Here is a 16828-nt window from a genome sequence, read left to right on the forward strand (position 1 = left end):
CTAAGGCAAAGAGGAAATTATCTCTGTCTGTACCCAAAACAATTCTTTTCTGAATTTGGTGCCCTTGGAGCCTGTGAGGCTGAAGTGAAAACTCCTCCCTGAGAAGAAATGTGGAATGCTGTCGTCGCTATGGAAACCCTGTCTCCCTATCCCAGCCTGGGCGGGACTGCGGGCGGTGAAGGCTGTGGAACCGTATCTAGGAGTCAATGCGCTCTCTAACCCATTGTCTTCCTCCCCTGTCCAAACGGAGGTGATGAGCGCTGCTCCATGCGGCTGCACGCCCTGAAGTGAGGAGAGTCCCAACCCTATCTCCCCACCTAGTGGACACTTATGTTGTGTATCGTCTGAAGTCTGTGAGCACATCTGTCTGAGGTGTTTTTTTTCTTGCATAGCAAAGCTATCCTCTCTGTCGGGGGTAACTGAAGTGCCTTTTTTCCCTCCCCCTGACTCTATCCTCATGTAAACCCTCATGATCTATAACGGTAGCAGGACTCTCGCTGCGAATGACCACAGTCACCAGTTCTTGTCATGTGTCTATGTATGCATGTCTGATCTTGGAATTGTGTGTACTGAAACAACTGAATTTCCCTCTGGGATTAATAAAGTATTTTTGAATTGAATTGAACTGATGTACACATTTCACATGAAATATGTGGTGCCAGGCTCAAAGTCTTCAAACTGGTTTTCAGAGTAATGTTCTAGATTGTTTCTTTTAAGACAATGGCAATTTGTTCCAAATAAACAGTACTTTTAACATTTAGCATGTTATGTTTTCAAAAACTTCAGTTGAAATGCTAATAAATTATAAGCAAGTAGCCAACATGAAAACATTGTGTAAAGAAAGAAAGAAAGAAAGAAAGAAAGAAAGAAAGAAAGAAAAAAGAAAGAAAGAAAGAAAGAAAAAGAAAACGATCTTTCAGTAGCACCTGTCAAGATAAAAATCATGAGGCGCTTCACAAAAACCAAAAAATTTAAACATAAAAAAGATTTCAAAAAATGATCAAAAACATGTTTAAAATAAGCAAAAAATGACAATTGTGATTAAAATGCAAAGAAAGAGAGAGAAAGTGAGAATACGAAAGAGGGAAATCAGTGAATCCTGGGGAGAGCAGAATAAGGAGAGGCTGGTGATGAAGGTCACGCAAAAACCAGGCTGAATAGGTGAGTTTTCAGCGGTTTTTTAAAGGAGTCCACTGTCTCAGGCTCAGTGGTAGAGAGTTCCAGAGTCTGGGGGCCACAGCAGCAAATGATCTGTCACCTTTGGTCTTTAAACATTGACTAAAGGTCATGGTGCTACATTATTTCACTAGCACGTCCCTGTCTTTACATCGTCATGATGCATCTCTTTATAAATCGAAAAGCACTTGTCTGTCTTTTCGGTGATCTCCAGCAAGTGGTCCTAACTTGTTTGCAATATAAAATAAACAGACTCAGGATTAAAAACATATATAAATACAGTCCAGGGGCCTCATTTATCAAGCTTGCTTACGCACAAAACGGGGTCGGAAAACTGCGTGAGCAACTTTCCACACAAACTTTGGGATCTATGGAAGAAAACTTAACGGAAAAATGTGTGCGACTTTAAGTTGACTAAGGACCTGGCTTACGCACATTTTGGACATGAAGAGCACCTTCGTCATTGGCGGAGCGCTGCTTCATAAATCAGAAACTATCTAGAATGTTTCTCAGCTGCATTTTAGTCACATCCCGCCCTCACCACGCCCACTTACTGCCATAAATAGTTAATGCAAAGTGCCTTGTGGATCTCAAGCATATGCATAAGCCGGCTGTTGCAGCGCTCCACCAATGACGATGGCGACCGTAGATCAAGGCAGATCAAGGAAGCGCAATTTCACAGAAGCAGAAATTGAGGTACCTGTGGGTGAGGTGGAGAAATGAAAGGAAGTGCTTTTGCAAAACAAATAAGAGAAAATCCATGGAGTGGCACAGCGTTGCTGAAGCCGTCAATGTTGTGAGTTCTTCAGAGAGATCTGTGGCGGATATAAAAAAAAGTGGTCCAATCAGGATTCAATCCCCAGACTCCCAGCCCAGGTGAAAGTCACACACACTAGCCAGTCAGCCAAACAGAGATCTTCCTTGCCCAAGTAGCCAGGGCGCATGATCAATCGGGTCACAGTGACAGGACACACACACTGTCACAGACACATGACATTCTGTCTCAATCTGCCCCCCTGCTGATATTCTGCACTTCAGGTTGTGTGTGTGTGTGCGTGTGGGGGTCCTCGTTCTGTGTGAAAACGAAGCAGTACAAGTGATAATGCTGCAGGATTTCATAATTGTATCCTTCTCAGCAACAGCACTGCGGGTGCCCTCCATGTCCAAACTGTGCGTAAGCCAGGTCCTTAGTCAGCTTAAAGTTGCGCACATTTTACCGCTAAGTTTTCTTTCATAAATCCCAAAGTTTGCGTGGAAAGTTCCTTATGTAGTTTTCCGACCCCGTTTTGTGCGTAAGCAAGCTTGATAAATGAGGCCCCTGGTATTGATCAATGTTTTGCACACTCAGTCTTTTGGAAATCAGAAAAGGAAGAATAATAATCATCACACATGCAAAAGAAACCTGCAACTCATTATACTTTCAGAGAGAGAGCAAAAACTTTCAAGCAAAACTATTCTATGATGAGTTTAAGCTCGTATTTATTAAACTTATTGATTAATCACTTAATTTAGGTTGTGACGCTTATAAAAGTGCAAACAGAAACCAGTATAGTATCTGACAGGACTGCAGATTGTATTTAATCACTTATTCCAACATATCTGCATCAAATCAGTTAATATCTAAATGGTGATTAAATCATTTGATTCAAATACTCTGGAGAAGGAGACATAAATTTAAAGGTATGGAGTCATTCACTAGACTTTAATGACATATTTCCTTAAAAATTGTTTTTAATTTATAAAGTACAAACTTAAGAATTTTCCTCCTTTTTCAGTTGTACTTTTCAAGCTGCAGGAGTTGTTTTAGACCTAAAACTGTAGTGAATGATGATTTGGATGAAAATCAATAGACATGCTTTTACTGGATGCACAAAACAGAAGGTCAGGTTAGGTTAGACAAACACTTTTGTAAGGTTTATTTGACAAGTCCGGCTGAGCTGGTGCGTAAAAGGAGGTTTTACGCACCAAAGACAAGAAGAGAACAGGCTCCGCCCTCGACTGGTTTTCACGGTTGGAAAACAGCCTCGTCATCGTGACTTTTTGGAGCCCGACACGCTTTTTAAGGGATTACCTCAAAGTTTTGATTGATCATGCACATTCACGGGTAAGTGTGCGTTAGTTTAGCGCATGACACTTTTTTGTATATTTCGTCATTACGCGTTTTAAAAACGTCTTTTAGACTTTTTTTTAATCCTCATGTTGTGTTCCGGTCAAAGCTGACGGATTTAAACCTTTATCAATGAAAAATGTTAATTATTTTCATATTTGTTTCGTTTTTATTCAGCTTTTATTTGGGTTTCATTTTTTAATGCCTTCAGGTATTTGGATTAGGATGGATGGAGGGGACAGAAATTTGAGTAAAATCTGAGTTTAGTTAACACACACACACGCACACACACACACACACACACACACACACACACACACACACACACACACACACACACACACACACACACACACACACACACACACACACACACACACACACACACACACACACACACACACACACACACACAGGAACCTTTGCCCCCACCCAGTGTCGTAAGCTCTCACTGAGCTTTTCCTGCAGGTTAAAAAGGTGACATGGAAGAGAAACCCAGTGATGAGAACAGCCCAACAGCCACGTGATGGCAACTGTCATCCAGGTCAAAGAATGGACACTTATCCTGGTTTTCTTCCCAACCTGAGAATGAAGGTGGAATTTCAGCTAACAATGTCATCAGGATGACCCCAATCTGTGCTCCATCCTGGGTTGATGACATCATATCCTGCTATGTCCATTGTCACCGTTGTAAACATGATTAACCATTTTTCAGGAGCTGTCCGGGCTGTTTGACGCGTGATCAGATTATTTCTTAGTGAAAATAATCCAGAAATGAGTTATTCTAGAATTCAGCTGCATGTGTCACAGGCGACTCAGAACACTTAATAGTTCTAAACTTGCAGTATTCACAAGAACTTGGATAGTTCAAAGATCGAACACAAGCGGCGATAAAATGTGTTATAGGTTTTTATGGTGACTTCCAATGGAATGGTCATTTTTTAATAATGCTATTTTTAATTCTGAAAATACTAACAAATCCATGCAGATGTGGGCGTTTGTAATAAAAGTTCATTTTTGTGAGAAAATAGATTTTTTTAAATCAGAATAATAAAACTCAAATATCTGCAAACAAAGAACTTTAGCATTTAATTATGAAAGCTTCTCTGAAAGTGTGTGGCTTGTAGTTTGATTGTCTTACTTATCTAACTGTTCTAGGTCAGTGAGAGGGCTGCAAACAGCTCTGCTGGTCTTGCTGGCCGGCCACCAGTGCGTCTCAGGAGACACTGATATTCTGCTACCACCAGAGTTTTCCCAGCACAATGGCACTCTGTATGCATCCTGCAAAATGAGACCCAGCAGTTCGCTCCCGGAGGATCTGCCCAAAGTCTACGGTCAGGTGCTGTTCAAACAGGAGCTTCAGGGAAAACTCCAAGTCCTTTTCCAGTTCAGCGGTTTCCCTGCCACAGAGGACCTTCCACAGCCTAGAGCCGTGCACATCCATCAGTACGGAGACCTGAGCCAGGGATGCGATTCCACTGGAGGCCACTACAACCCAAATGGTGTGAATCACCCCAATCACCCAGGAGACTTTGGTAACTTTGTCCCTCAGCAAGGAAAAGTCAGCGATCAGAGAGAATCTGAAGCGACTCTTTTCGGAGGACTGTCTGTGATCGGAAGAGCAGTGGTGGTTCATGAAGGCGTTGATGACTTGGGACTTGGAGGTGACACTGGCAGCCTGATGCACGGGAATGCAGGTCCAAGACTTGCCTGCTGTGTTATTGGGATGTCCTCTTCCAGTCTGTGGAACACACAAGCAGAAGCTGTATACAAGACGGCTGAGGAGATTTTAGACCCACAGTAGTGAGATGTTCCTCTCCTCTCTGCACACTTCTCTTTTAATTTGCTCAATGTCAAAATGTGTGTTACCAACAAAACTAAATCCAAGCGTCACAGCAGCACATAAAACCGTAGGAGCAGTTCCTCGGCAGTAAACTGAAACCTTTCCACTGCACGTGAAAGCACCGCCAAGCGTACAACGCAGCAGTTAGCCGGTCGGTACAGTGGATGAGTTCCTTCCCACTGGCAACAAAGTGCAACGTTTTGGACGCGCCCCAGAATCGAAGGGACGCTATCGTTAGTCTATTTTTACGCGCTAAATTTCCAAAACACATCAATCTCTGCAGTTTAGATTGTGCCAGACAGGAAGTCAAACACAAAAGACGTGTAAAACATCTGGAAGCTTTCAAAATAAAAGTCACATGCAGGTAAACATACATAATTTCCTGCTAAACCCCCCCGCAGCCGATGTAAACACAACAGAAGTTAGTTCAGGCCATTTGTGATACATGCAGCTCTTTCTCCTTGCTTATTATTATTGTGTGTGGGCTTCTGAAATCACGCGTGCTGTTGCGATTCTCCTGTGATTTTGTGACATCAGCTGTGTGGAACACTTTTGCTCCCATTTCATGTCAGAATTGCTCCCGGTTGGGAATGTGCTAACGGGTAAAACGCCGCTATTACGTTCGCGACTGCTTTCACGGCCGGTGGAAAGAAGGGGTCTAGAATGACCATAAATTGTTATAAAATTTTAATCAAAGACGAATTTCAATGAACCGAGTGTCCTTGTCTCTAATATCGATGTTTGTGCGTATTTGTCAGCAAAATATATCATGAACCACATGAACTGGTTTTATCGAAATTCTCAAAGTAGTCATCAGATCTACCAATGATTAGCCTTAAAAACCGCCTAAATCCAAGATTATCACAGCTAACTTCTTAAAACTACAAACATGGCCGTAACGTATCAAATTTCAAGCTACAAGCTTATGTGAGAGGAGTTGTGAAACATTCACAGTACACACAGCAAATGCTACGGCCTTGCATGAAAGCTCACAATGCTACATGTTACTGACCAAAATAGAGCTAGCTTCTGTAGCCTCTGATGACGATGATGGTCATGCGCTTCAGGAGTTTCTGAATGTTAGGAGAAAGGACATTTAGTAGGGATCGTCATTCAGTTATTTGTACACTAGGTTTGGAATGCCGGTGTCAGGGTGTGGATTTGGAGGAAGGTTAGGACTCAAGATGCAGAACCAGAGACACGAGGCACGAGGTGGAAAAAACGTAAAATCCTTTATTAAGGAGTAAATCCTAAGGAGGCAGGGAGCCAAAAACCAAAGTCCAAAAATCCTACTATCAAAACCTAGAGAAATCCAAGAACACAAGAGACCTAGAGAGATATTAAAACATAGAGAGGGAGGGGGGACAAGACGAGGCTGACACAAACAATGAACCAACAACACACTGAGACACAGACAGGGTTAAATACACTGGGGCAGGATGAGAGGGAGATGAGCTGCAGGTGTGTGTGTGAAAACAATTAACTAATCAGGGAGAGGAAAGTGAGCTGAGGAGGGGAAAATAACATGACCTAAGAATAAAAACAAACCTACAGACAAGAAGAGCAAGACAATTAACTAATGATCTAAGGAGGAAGGGGAACTAAAAAACCGGTGGGGAAAGAAACACACTAAAAGAGGCTAATTAAATGAAAGGCTGAACCTATAGAAAAACTACAGAGGGGTGACTAAGGGAGACCAATGGGGGCACAGGACCTGGGGGGGAGAACCTGGAGGGGCTGCAGACAAGGGGACACATGATGAACACAAGGAGACACCTGAGGGAGATGCAGACGCAGAACATGACAGCCGGCAGTTCTCTGATGTTGTGGGGTGGGGGGGATATGTTTGACTGAGCGAATTTGGGCTAGTTTATTAGGTTGTGTGATGGTGTACTTCTGGGGGTACAGGACAACTTTGGGGATACAGGACCTTCTCAGTAGTATGTGTTTGCCCTGGGACTAGGAGATCGGTGTTCAAATCCGGTTGAGTTATACTAAAGACGTTAAAAATGGGACCCAATGCGTCCCTGGTTGACACCCAGGGGCTGGATCTGAGGATAAAACCATCAAATAGTTCCCGAGCACAGCCACTGCTGCAGCTCACCACTCCCCACAGGAATGGGAAGATGCAATTTCAGCAGTGCGTGACTAATGGGACTTTAACTTTAGCTGGGATGTTGAGAGGTTGTACCGGGGGATTTGTTGAAGCATTTAGCTTCGGCTGGGGATCTATTCCTAGATTTTCCGCGAAACACAGTAGGAAGTCTGTTCCGTGGTTCAACCACAACTGTAAATGGGTAGTTAGGAATAGGAACAAGAGTTTAAGCTGGTGAAGAGGGCACATAATTATCAACACCTAATGCAGTATAAAAAAGCACATGCAATTTTTGAGATGCATGATAAGAAGGCCTAGAGTCCTACAGTCCCGTCCTTCAGCCTGCAGTGGTAGCCAAGGTGCAACCACTTTTGAAATTCTTGGGTGCGTTAGCAGGATCTGAAGAAACAGCAGTCAGCTCTGATTGTGTTCCCCAAGAAGAGACGCTCTCTAACCTGTTCAAACCACAAGAACCGTCAACCTCAACTTGTGCTACAATCAGTGATCTGTGTCCCTCTGCCAAAATGACAGAGTTGTTATTCGTGAATCTTTAGATCAACACTTGAGTGTGTGATAATGTGTTATTTGCCCTGTGCATATATGTTGATGCTTATTCGTTGTTAAATGGATCATCAGAAAGGACTGGTTTCCACTGTAATTCAAATGGATCATTTTAGTTGACGAGTGTCTCATTTTACCTGAACATCTAAAAATGTGTCACATCTGATGTTTCCGCAGCTCTAGGACCAAAATTATTACTATTTATGAAATGAAATCCACTTACACATATCAAAAACAAGTCATATTAACATAAACTCTCTGCTTTTTCGCAATTTACTAAGTGATTTACCAAAAATCATTAAATCAGATTTCTGCAGAAAACCTGTGCCTGACATTCTGTTGTTGTACTTGTTCATCTTAACCAGTGTTGTTTATATGTGTTTGTATGACATCATTATATTGTAATTGTTTCAGATAAACAATTTTTTTCTGTTTTTGTGACTTCAGACAGATTTTCCCGTCATCTGAGATATCCTCATGCAAAACCAGGTTGTTTCCAAAGACCCGGATGTCATCCATTTCTTAAATAACATTATTACAATCACAATAATTCTATGGGTGTAAGATGTGGCATTTGGATGGGTTGGTTTGGTGTTGAAGAGATAAAGCTTCTTATTTGTAAAAACTATAAAAGTTTTTTTGTTGGTATTTCGCATTTTGTCACTTTTTCTTTTGAAAATCAATGTTCATTAATAAGGTCGCCTAACTTACTACGTTTGCCCAAATAAGGACTCTGCATCCACATTTCAGGATCACTTCCTCACACAGGGCTAAAGTGACAAATATTGTCATTTAAATTCATAACTGCTTCCCTCACATCCCAAATATCAATCATATTCTGCACTGCAGGATTATCAGTTCCAGATTAATTGCTTTAAATTGGCAGAATATGTGTGTAATCAGTGGCAATTTAATTGAACTTAATTCAATATCCATCCAAGCTGGATTAGTTTTTTATTTAGTAGTGAAACATTGTCGAGCTCACTTTTTATTCTAAATAAATTTCCTGATCAGATTATTTTAGTAAACATTCCAGCAGGTGGCGCCAGAGGAATGTTATCACATAAGAATTAGGATTCATTGTAATTCTAGAAAAACAGATTTTCAGGTTCCTTCTGTTGGATTATAATTTAGTGATCCGATTTCCTCTATTGGAGGTAGAATTTTGACAGCTACCCAATAAAACCAGAAGCTATTTTGAAATTGGATCTATTGCATCCATTTTCTACCTTAAGTAGCATAAGAGATGATTTTGTTGTGTTTACTTCATACTACTTAAGTGTCTATAATGGGATTAAAAACTCAGAATAGCCATATAGTGATGCTTTAGTCTTTAAATAAATAAATAAACACCTCCTTGACAGCATTTTTAGATTAAATATTGCTGTTTGGTTTTAATGTTGCATAAATACAAAGGTAAGAACTGGTTACTTTTACTCAGTTACATTTTCTTGAGTATTCTAATTTACTGATATTTAGAATTTGGGGTTTTCATAAGCTGTAAACCCAAATCATCACAATTATAACAAACACCAGCTTGAAATATTCAGCTCTGCCTGTAATGAAAAATATATTAGTTTCACATTTTAAATTGAGTTACTAAAATAAATGAACTTTTGCACCATATTCTAGTTTTTTGAGTTTCACATAAAATCTTTTTTTTTCCAAATCCTCTTTGTGGACAAAGTCATAGAATTATTTACGTATTTGTTTGTTTATTTAGAGAAAGAAGAGTTGCCCCATGAGGCGCCATCTCGTTTCATGGGGCAACAACAATTATAAGCCATGTTAACTGCTCCTTAATGTCAGGTCTTTTTCCCCAAATCCGAAAACTGCTGCTGTTAAACCCTTTCTAAAGAAGAGGAAATTAGATCCCTCAGTGTTGAGCAACTACCGATCGATCTCATTGGAAAAATCATTGAAAAGGCGATAATGATCCAAATAATCAAAAATTTAGAGTGAAATAACAATGTGGATGGTTTTCAGTCAGGCTTTAGACAGCACCACAGCACTGAGACTGCACTGTTCAAGGTAGTAAATGACATTCGTCTCAACACTGATTCAGGTAAAGCATCTGTCCTGATGATGGTGGACCTCAGTGCAGCTTTCGATACTGTGGACCACATCATCCTTCTGGACATACTCACAAACTGGGTGGGACTTTCAGGCACAGTGCTTGGCTGGTTCCAATCCTATCTCAAAGACAGTGGCTATGTTGTCTCTATTAGGGATTACCAGTCAAAGCAGATCGCCATGACATGTGGGGTCCCCCAAGGCTCTGTTCTAGGACCACTACTGTTTAATCTCTATATGCTCCCCCTGGGTCAGGTCAGACTTAATAACATCATCGCCTATCACAGCTATGCTGATGACACACAGATATACCTAGCCTTATCACCTAGTGACTATCGGCCTCTGGACTCACTCTGTCAGTGCCTAGAGCAAGTAAACAACTGGATGCAGTCAAACTTAATTCGGCTTAACAAAGACAAGACTGAAGTTATTGTCTTTGGCAACAAGAAGGATAGAATGGATGTTATTGCTCAGCTAGACTCCAGGGGAATAAAGACAAAAACCCAGGTCAGAAATCTCAGCGTTATTCCTGACTCAAACCTGAGCTTCTCTGGACATATTAAGGCTATAACTAAATCAGCGTTTTATCACCTTCATCAAATTGTCATCAAGAGTCAGAGGTCTCATGTCTGGACCAGACTTATAGAAACGTATTCATGCTTTTATTTCTAGTCGGATGGACTACTGCAATGATCTCCTACCTGGTCTTCCCAAAAAAGCTGTGAAGCAACTGCAGCTTATTCAGAATGCTGCTGCTAGAGTCTCAACGAGAACTAAGAGAACGGAGCACATCACTCCTGTTCTTAGATCTCACACTGGTTACCAGTAAAGTACAGAATAGATTTCAAAGTGCTCCTACTAGTTTATCAATCACTCAATGGCATGGAACCAAAATACATGTCCAGTCTTATTCTTGAATGTACACCCAATAGGGCGCTGAGGTCCCTTGGAAACAGTCAGCTGGTAGAACCTCGGGTCAGAACAAAACAAGGTTGAGATGCTTTCAGCTACTATCTTGCTCACATATGGAATCAGCTTCCCCATGAGCTCAGATGTGCTCCAACCCTGGAGTTAACTAAAAAACCCTAATTTACTCTTCAGCGTTTTAAAAGCATTGTTTCTTTTGCTGCGTTATCTCCACTGTAATCGGTGCTGTACTTTCTAGTCCCCTTCTATCTGTGTGTATGTTAATGTGTGTTTTTATGTTGTTCTCATATCATGTCCTGACAATTGTAAAGCACGTTAAATTGCCTCTGTGTTTGAAATGTGCTTTATAAATAAAGCTGCCTTGCGTTGCCATTTTTCAATGATAAAACCTGATGATTAAAATAAGTCTAAAAGAAGGTTCCTATCATGCAAATGTAATGTCACCCTGCAAAAAACACAAAAAGTGTCCATGCGCTAAGCTGATTTTAAAAAAGCAAAACAGTTTTATCAAACTAAAAAAAAAGTTTTTAATTTGAAATCCTAACCATAAACATTTAAAACACATCTTTGTTTTATTCAAAAACAATAAAAACTTAAGTTTCCCCCTCTTGTCCAGGAGGGGGCAAAAACGCAACCTTACTACAAAACCATAGAAGAAGAAGTTTTGCTGCTTGAATGACCACGTGACTGCTCTCTGTCCGTACTTGGCTCTACAGATCATGGCTTTCTTCACTCATCAGATCAGCAGGGGCTTTTCGTCCTCGGCCGTTCGCAGCGCCGTTATTAAACATGTGACCATCATCGGAGGGGGGCAGATGGGGGCGGGGATCGCTCAAGTAAGCGTGATAATTCTCATTTTCTGGACAATCGGGATGTCCTCAGATGGTCTGAAGTCTCCGCGGGGCTGGAAAAGACAGCTTGGAGCTCTGGGCTCTTCCTCTCTGTAACTCACTGAGCAGCTGGTGGAAATCCTCTGCATTCATACCAGATTATCCCGTTGAACTGTGTTTTAGAGACGTTTTTACTCATAACGTTTATTTTGACCTTAAAAAAGGGGTTTAACCTTTGACCCAGTTATTGAGCTAATTGTTGATCGTGAACGGGCCTCATCATTTCATTGGTTTTTATTTCATTTTAGGAAGTATACTGGTGTATTCTGGATAAAGTTGGTTGAATTGTTTGATTTTTATTTTTATTTTTTTTTACAAATGAATATGCAGCTTTAAATGAAATAAACAACATCACATATTACAAAGCACACATTTTTCTGACAGACTTTAAAAATGCTTTCTGGTTTTAAATAAACTTATAATTTTTAAAAGGTCGCTGCATCCACGGGCCACACGGTGACTCTGGTGGACACGTCCGAGGACATCCTGAAGAAGTCCGTCAAAGGCATCCAAGGGAGCCTCAATCGAGTGGCGAAGAAGAAGTTTACGGACAAACCAGAGGTGAGATTACTTCTAAGAGGAATTGATCGTGTGAAGTAGTGAAAATGGTGCTTTATGCATTTTTCTAGGCAGGTGAAGAATTCGTCCAGAAGGTCCTGAAGAATGTGTCCACCTCCACAGACGCCGCCTCTGCTGTTCCAGCTTCAGATCTCGTGCTGGAAGCCATTGTGGAAAATCTGAAAATTAAGCAGGATCTTTTTGGTCGTCTGGACAAGCTAGCGCCTGCGTAAGCACTGCTACGGTCGTCTTTGAGGTTACAAGGACTAACATCTAAGCACTGTTTCCTAATACACACCGTGGAGGCAGATCAGGGTGATATTACTACAACCGTGTATCTTATGGAAACGGCACGGCGATGCAGGAATATGTTTGCATTCGTGACACCGGACTTGTGAAAGAATATAACGCCTTTCGCTCATCAGAGGGTGATGTCATGATCGTGTTGAACGTAGGCTGACCCCCGGCTGGCAGCAACATAGTGCTAGGCGATATGGCCTAAAATCAATATTCAATTCAAGTTTATTTATAAAGCGCCAAATCACGACAAGAGTCGTCTCAAGGCACTTTGCATAATAAACATTCCAGTTCAGGTCAGTTCATTAAGCCAATCAGAAAAAAAGTTTCCTATATAAGGAACCCAGCAAATTGCATCGAGTCACTGACTAGTGTCAGTGACTATACAGCAATCCTCATACTAAGCAAGCATAAAACGACAGTGGAGAGGAAAACTCCCTTTTAACAGGAAGAAACCTCCAGAGGATCCTGGCTCAGTATAAGCAGCCATCCTCCACGACTCACTGGGGATGGAGAAGACAGAGCACGCACACACACACACACACACACACACACACACACACACACACACACACACACACACACACACACACACACACACACACACCCCAAGCAATGTGTCTGTGGTTATATTGTGATTTCTTAGTAAATATTCTATTTGGTGAGAGATAAACTTTATTGTATTTATCCTAGTGGATCTATAATTAAACGGGTAAACTAGTAGTAGCACATCCAATGTCAAGGAAAGCAAAAAGTTATTATCAGGAGAGAGAGAATGTTTAAGTGGTTAGCAGCAGTGTGCTAGTCGATGGCCCCCTCCATGAGGCCACCACAGCTCAGCAGAACATCATTGTAGCTTCTTCTGGGGAGAAAAACACTTAGAGAGAAAATAAAGTTAACAGCTGAAATAGCAGGAAATAATACAGTTAAAGAGCAGATTGTAGAAGAAAGCAGTAGAGTGTGAGAAGTGGTCAGTGTGTCCTCCAGCAGTCTAAGCCTATAGCAGCATAACTACAGAGCTAACTCTGGATGACCTAGCCTTTTAGATGTAGGCATGTTGGAGGCAGGGCAAGGGAGAGCCGTCTTTACCGACTGTACACTCCACCTCCCTCTACTCCCCCACTTGTCCAGATTTAGGCTAACATCAGATTTTAACCATAGACCCTATCAAATAAAAATGTTTTAAGCCTATTCTTAAAAGTAGACAAAGTGTCTGCCTCACGGACTAAAGCTGGGAGATGGTTCCACAGGAGAGGAGCCTGATAACTAAAAGATCTGCCTCCCATCCTAATTTTAGATATTCTGGGAACCACCAGTAAACCTGCAGTCTGAGAGCGAAGTGCTCGGTTAGGAACGTATGGAACAATCAGATCACTGATGTATGATGGAGCTTGATTATTAAGAGCTTTATATGTGAGAAGAAGGATCTTAAAATCTATTCTGAATTTAACAGGTAGCCAATGTAGGGAAGCTAAGACAGGAGAGATATGATCTCTCTTTTTAATTCTCATCAGAACTCTAGCTGCAGCATTTTGGACAAGCTGAAGACTTTTAACTACATTCTGTGGACTTCCTGAGAGTAATGAATTACAGTAATCCAGTCTTGATGTAATAATAATATCACGATATATTGAGGATTTAACCTCGATAATGATAAATGGACGATAACTACATGTATGCACAGAAACAAAAGTTGTCCACTAGATGGGGTTGTCACATGTATTATGTTGAGTCACATTTGTAGTGATTCAAGGTGGTACAGCTTCTTAAAGGGACATGAACGTTGCCAACCTACACACATATTTTCATTTTTTAATTATCATATTTATTGACGTGGGAAAAATTATCACGATAAGAGTCAGAAATTTCAATAACGATACATTTTCGATTTATTGCCCAGCCCTACAACAACACTGAATTGCAAGTAAACATGGGGAGTGTGTTGGGCATTTGTACACAGAATCAACTGATGGTTGACTGAAGCGGTGGAGGCGCAGGAGCTTCTGGCCGTTAGAGGTGAAGCACAGATTCCCAGACAGTTCACAGGGACTGTGAATGAAAGCCATTTTTTAGAGCGGCTCGCAAAAAAACAACCGGGGTAAAAACAAGTGTCTCGGCCCGGGTCCACGCTAGGGGCATCATTGGCGTGGAATGGCAGCAGGAAGGTTTTTTGAGGCGAGCGGCGTGGCATCTCAGCTGTCCTCCTCACAAGACTCGCAAAATCACCAAATCTCTTGAGACATCATCCGCCATTAAAGCAGATGGAAGAGAAAGGAGATCATGTCCGTGAAGAAAACGACACCATTGCCCTTCTCAAAAGATATGAGTAGCAAATAAGCCGTGAGGTCACATATATAAACGAAGACAAGACATCGCATCTCTGCAATAAACTTTTGTTTAGCAAATTATCGGACATTTTACGCTGATACCGTGTGATGTCCTGTCTAACTCTATGTTAATTGTGGAAATCGACGTATCCCCGACAATTTTTCGCGCCGCAGCTGGTTTGGATTGTATTTGAAGCGGTGATGTTCCACTGCTGTTCCACGCCACTGATGATCCCAGTGTGGACCCGGGGTGAGCCAAAAGGATTTCTGTGACAGCACGGAGACCGCCCCATACCCCTTGTGTAATGTTTTTTGAAGACACATGATCGCACCACATCACCGCCACAGGCTGACCGCTTATGAATGACCCAAGGCTTCTGATGCTGCCTCCGTTTTGTGGCAAAGTGGCGCCATTGTTTAAAAAAAAGGGGGCTAGATTACGTTAACAGATTTGTTTGAAGAACAACTTTTCCTCTCCACTGCTTGCTTAGTACGGGGATTGCTGTAAAGTCTCTGACACAAGTCAGTGACTCGATGCCATCTGTTAGGTTTCCTTAGGAAAAGCTGGCGTTATGTAAATAAACTGAGTTGATTTGAATCAAGAACCAACGGCTCTTCAGAAACAGTCCCAGCGCCCGTTAGCACATTTCCAATTACAAGTACACAAAACAAAAAATATATTTTGTTGGCTGAAAAACTTTGTTGAAGTCAGAAACATTGGGTTTTGGTGGTAGTGTCATGGTATGGGCCGGTTGTGGATCAAAACAACAAAATCTGGAACTATCGGGCACTACTTTATTATATTTACTAAAAAAGACTATTAAAAAAGCCTTTTCACTGTCTTCTGTCGCAGAAACACCATCTTTGCCAGCAACACATCCTCCCTGCCGATCAGCGACATCGCCAGCTCCACCAGCAGGCTTGACAGATTTGGTGGCCTTCATTTCTTTAACCCAGTGCCTATGATGAAGCTTGTTGAGGTAAAAGTGTAAAAGTGTTTGTATCCGGGTGTAACTGAAAGCTTTATTTCTGCTCTAACTTTGAACTATTAAACTAAAATACGAGTCCTCCACAGGTCATTGGAACCTCAGCAACGAGCCAAGAGACGTTTGATTCACTCCTGAACTTCAGCAAGGCACTCGGTAAAACGCCAGTGTCCTGCAAGGTCAGACGAATCCAAATCCACAGGGGTGCTTGTTTTTCTCATTGCTCTTGTTACATTTTTCATTATTCCACTTTTATTTTTTTAGGATACACCTGGATTTATTGTAAACCGTCTGTTAGTTCCTTACATGATGGAGGCCCTGCGGCTGTATGAAAGAGGTGTGTGTGTTTATCAAACAGCTCCGTTTCTCACACTTTTAACACATTTGCGGGGTTTTAATTCTGTTTTGTTCTCGAGGTCATGGATCCAAAGAAGACATTGATATTGCTATGAAACTTGGCGCCGGCTATCCCATGGGTCCCTTTGAGCTCGGCGACTACGTGGGACTGGACACAGTGAAGTTCATCATAGATGGTGAGTTGAATAACATGTTGCCAGTGCAAAAGTTCATCTACAACCTTCTGATTTCCTCTTTGCATCTTCAGGTTGGAGCGCCATGGAGCCCAACAACCCGCTTTTCGCCCAGAGCGAGTTGCTAAACAAGTTGGTTGCAGAGGGCAAACTTGGCAGAAAAACTGGGGAGGGGTTCTACAAGCATAAATGATGCAGTATGGATTTTGACACAACTTCGTGTTTGTTTTATTAAACATCCACTGAAGAACACTGAAGATCTGTGCTTATTTAAATCTAGTTAAACAGAATATTTGAAGGCTGCTCTTGATTGGTGTTTGTAAAATTAAAAATGGAAGATAATAAAATCATTTTTGAGTTCTATGAATGTGATTCAAGGCAGCTCATCTGAAAAGTATCTACTAGTCAGGGTGACTGATGCAATAGCAGCATTTATGTAAACAATGCCACTAGATATT

The 16828-nt window shown here is 41.5% G+C and overlaps 2 protein-coding genes across 2 annotated transcripts; both read left to right on the plus strand.

The window, feature by feature from the left end:
- Nucleotides 1-3129: 3129 nt before the first annotated feature.
- On the plus strand, nt 3130-8430 carry LOC139070404 (extracellular superoxide dismutase [Cu-Zn]-like). The gene is made up of 3 exons (XM_070552631.1): nt 3130-3280; nt 4442-5086; nt 8230-8430. Coding segments are annotated over exons 1-3 (660 nt in total). The 5' UTR covers nt 3130-3266; the 3' UTR covers nt 8231-8430.
- A 3004-nt stretch (nt 8431-11434) lies between these two features.
- Nucleotides 11435-16622, plus strand: hadh (hydroxyacyl-CoA dehydrogenase). The gene is made up of 8 exons (XM_070552629.1): nt 11435-11618; nt 12105-12233; nt 12302-12459; nt 15708-15834; nt 15930-16019; nt 16105-16177; nt 16257-16373; nt 16445-16622. Exons 1-8 carry the CDS (start codon nt 11502-11504, stop codon nt 16561-16563), a joined length of 930 nt encoding a protein of 309 aa, XP_070408730.1. The 5' UTR covers nt 11435-11501; the 3' UTR covers nt 16564-16622.
- Nucleotides 16623-16828: the final 206 nt, after the last annotated feature.

The sequence above is a fragment of the Nothobranchius furzeri genome, chromosome 6 (assembly GCF_043380555.1).
Source record: "Nothobranchius furzeri strain GRZ-AD chromosome 6, NfurGRZ-RIMD1, whole genome shotgun sequence".
NCBI lineage: Eukaryota > Metazoa > Chordata > Actinopteri > Cyprinodontiformes > Nothobranchiidae > Nothobranchius > Nothobranchius furzeri.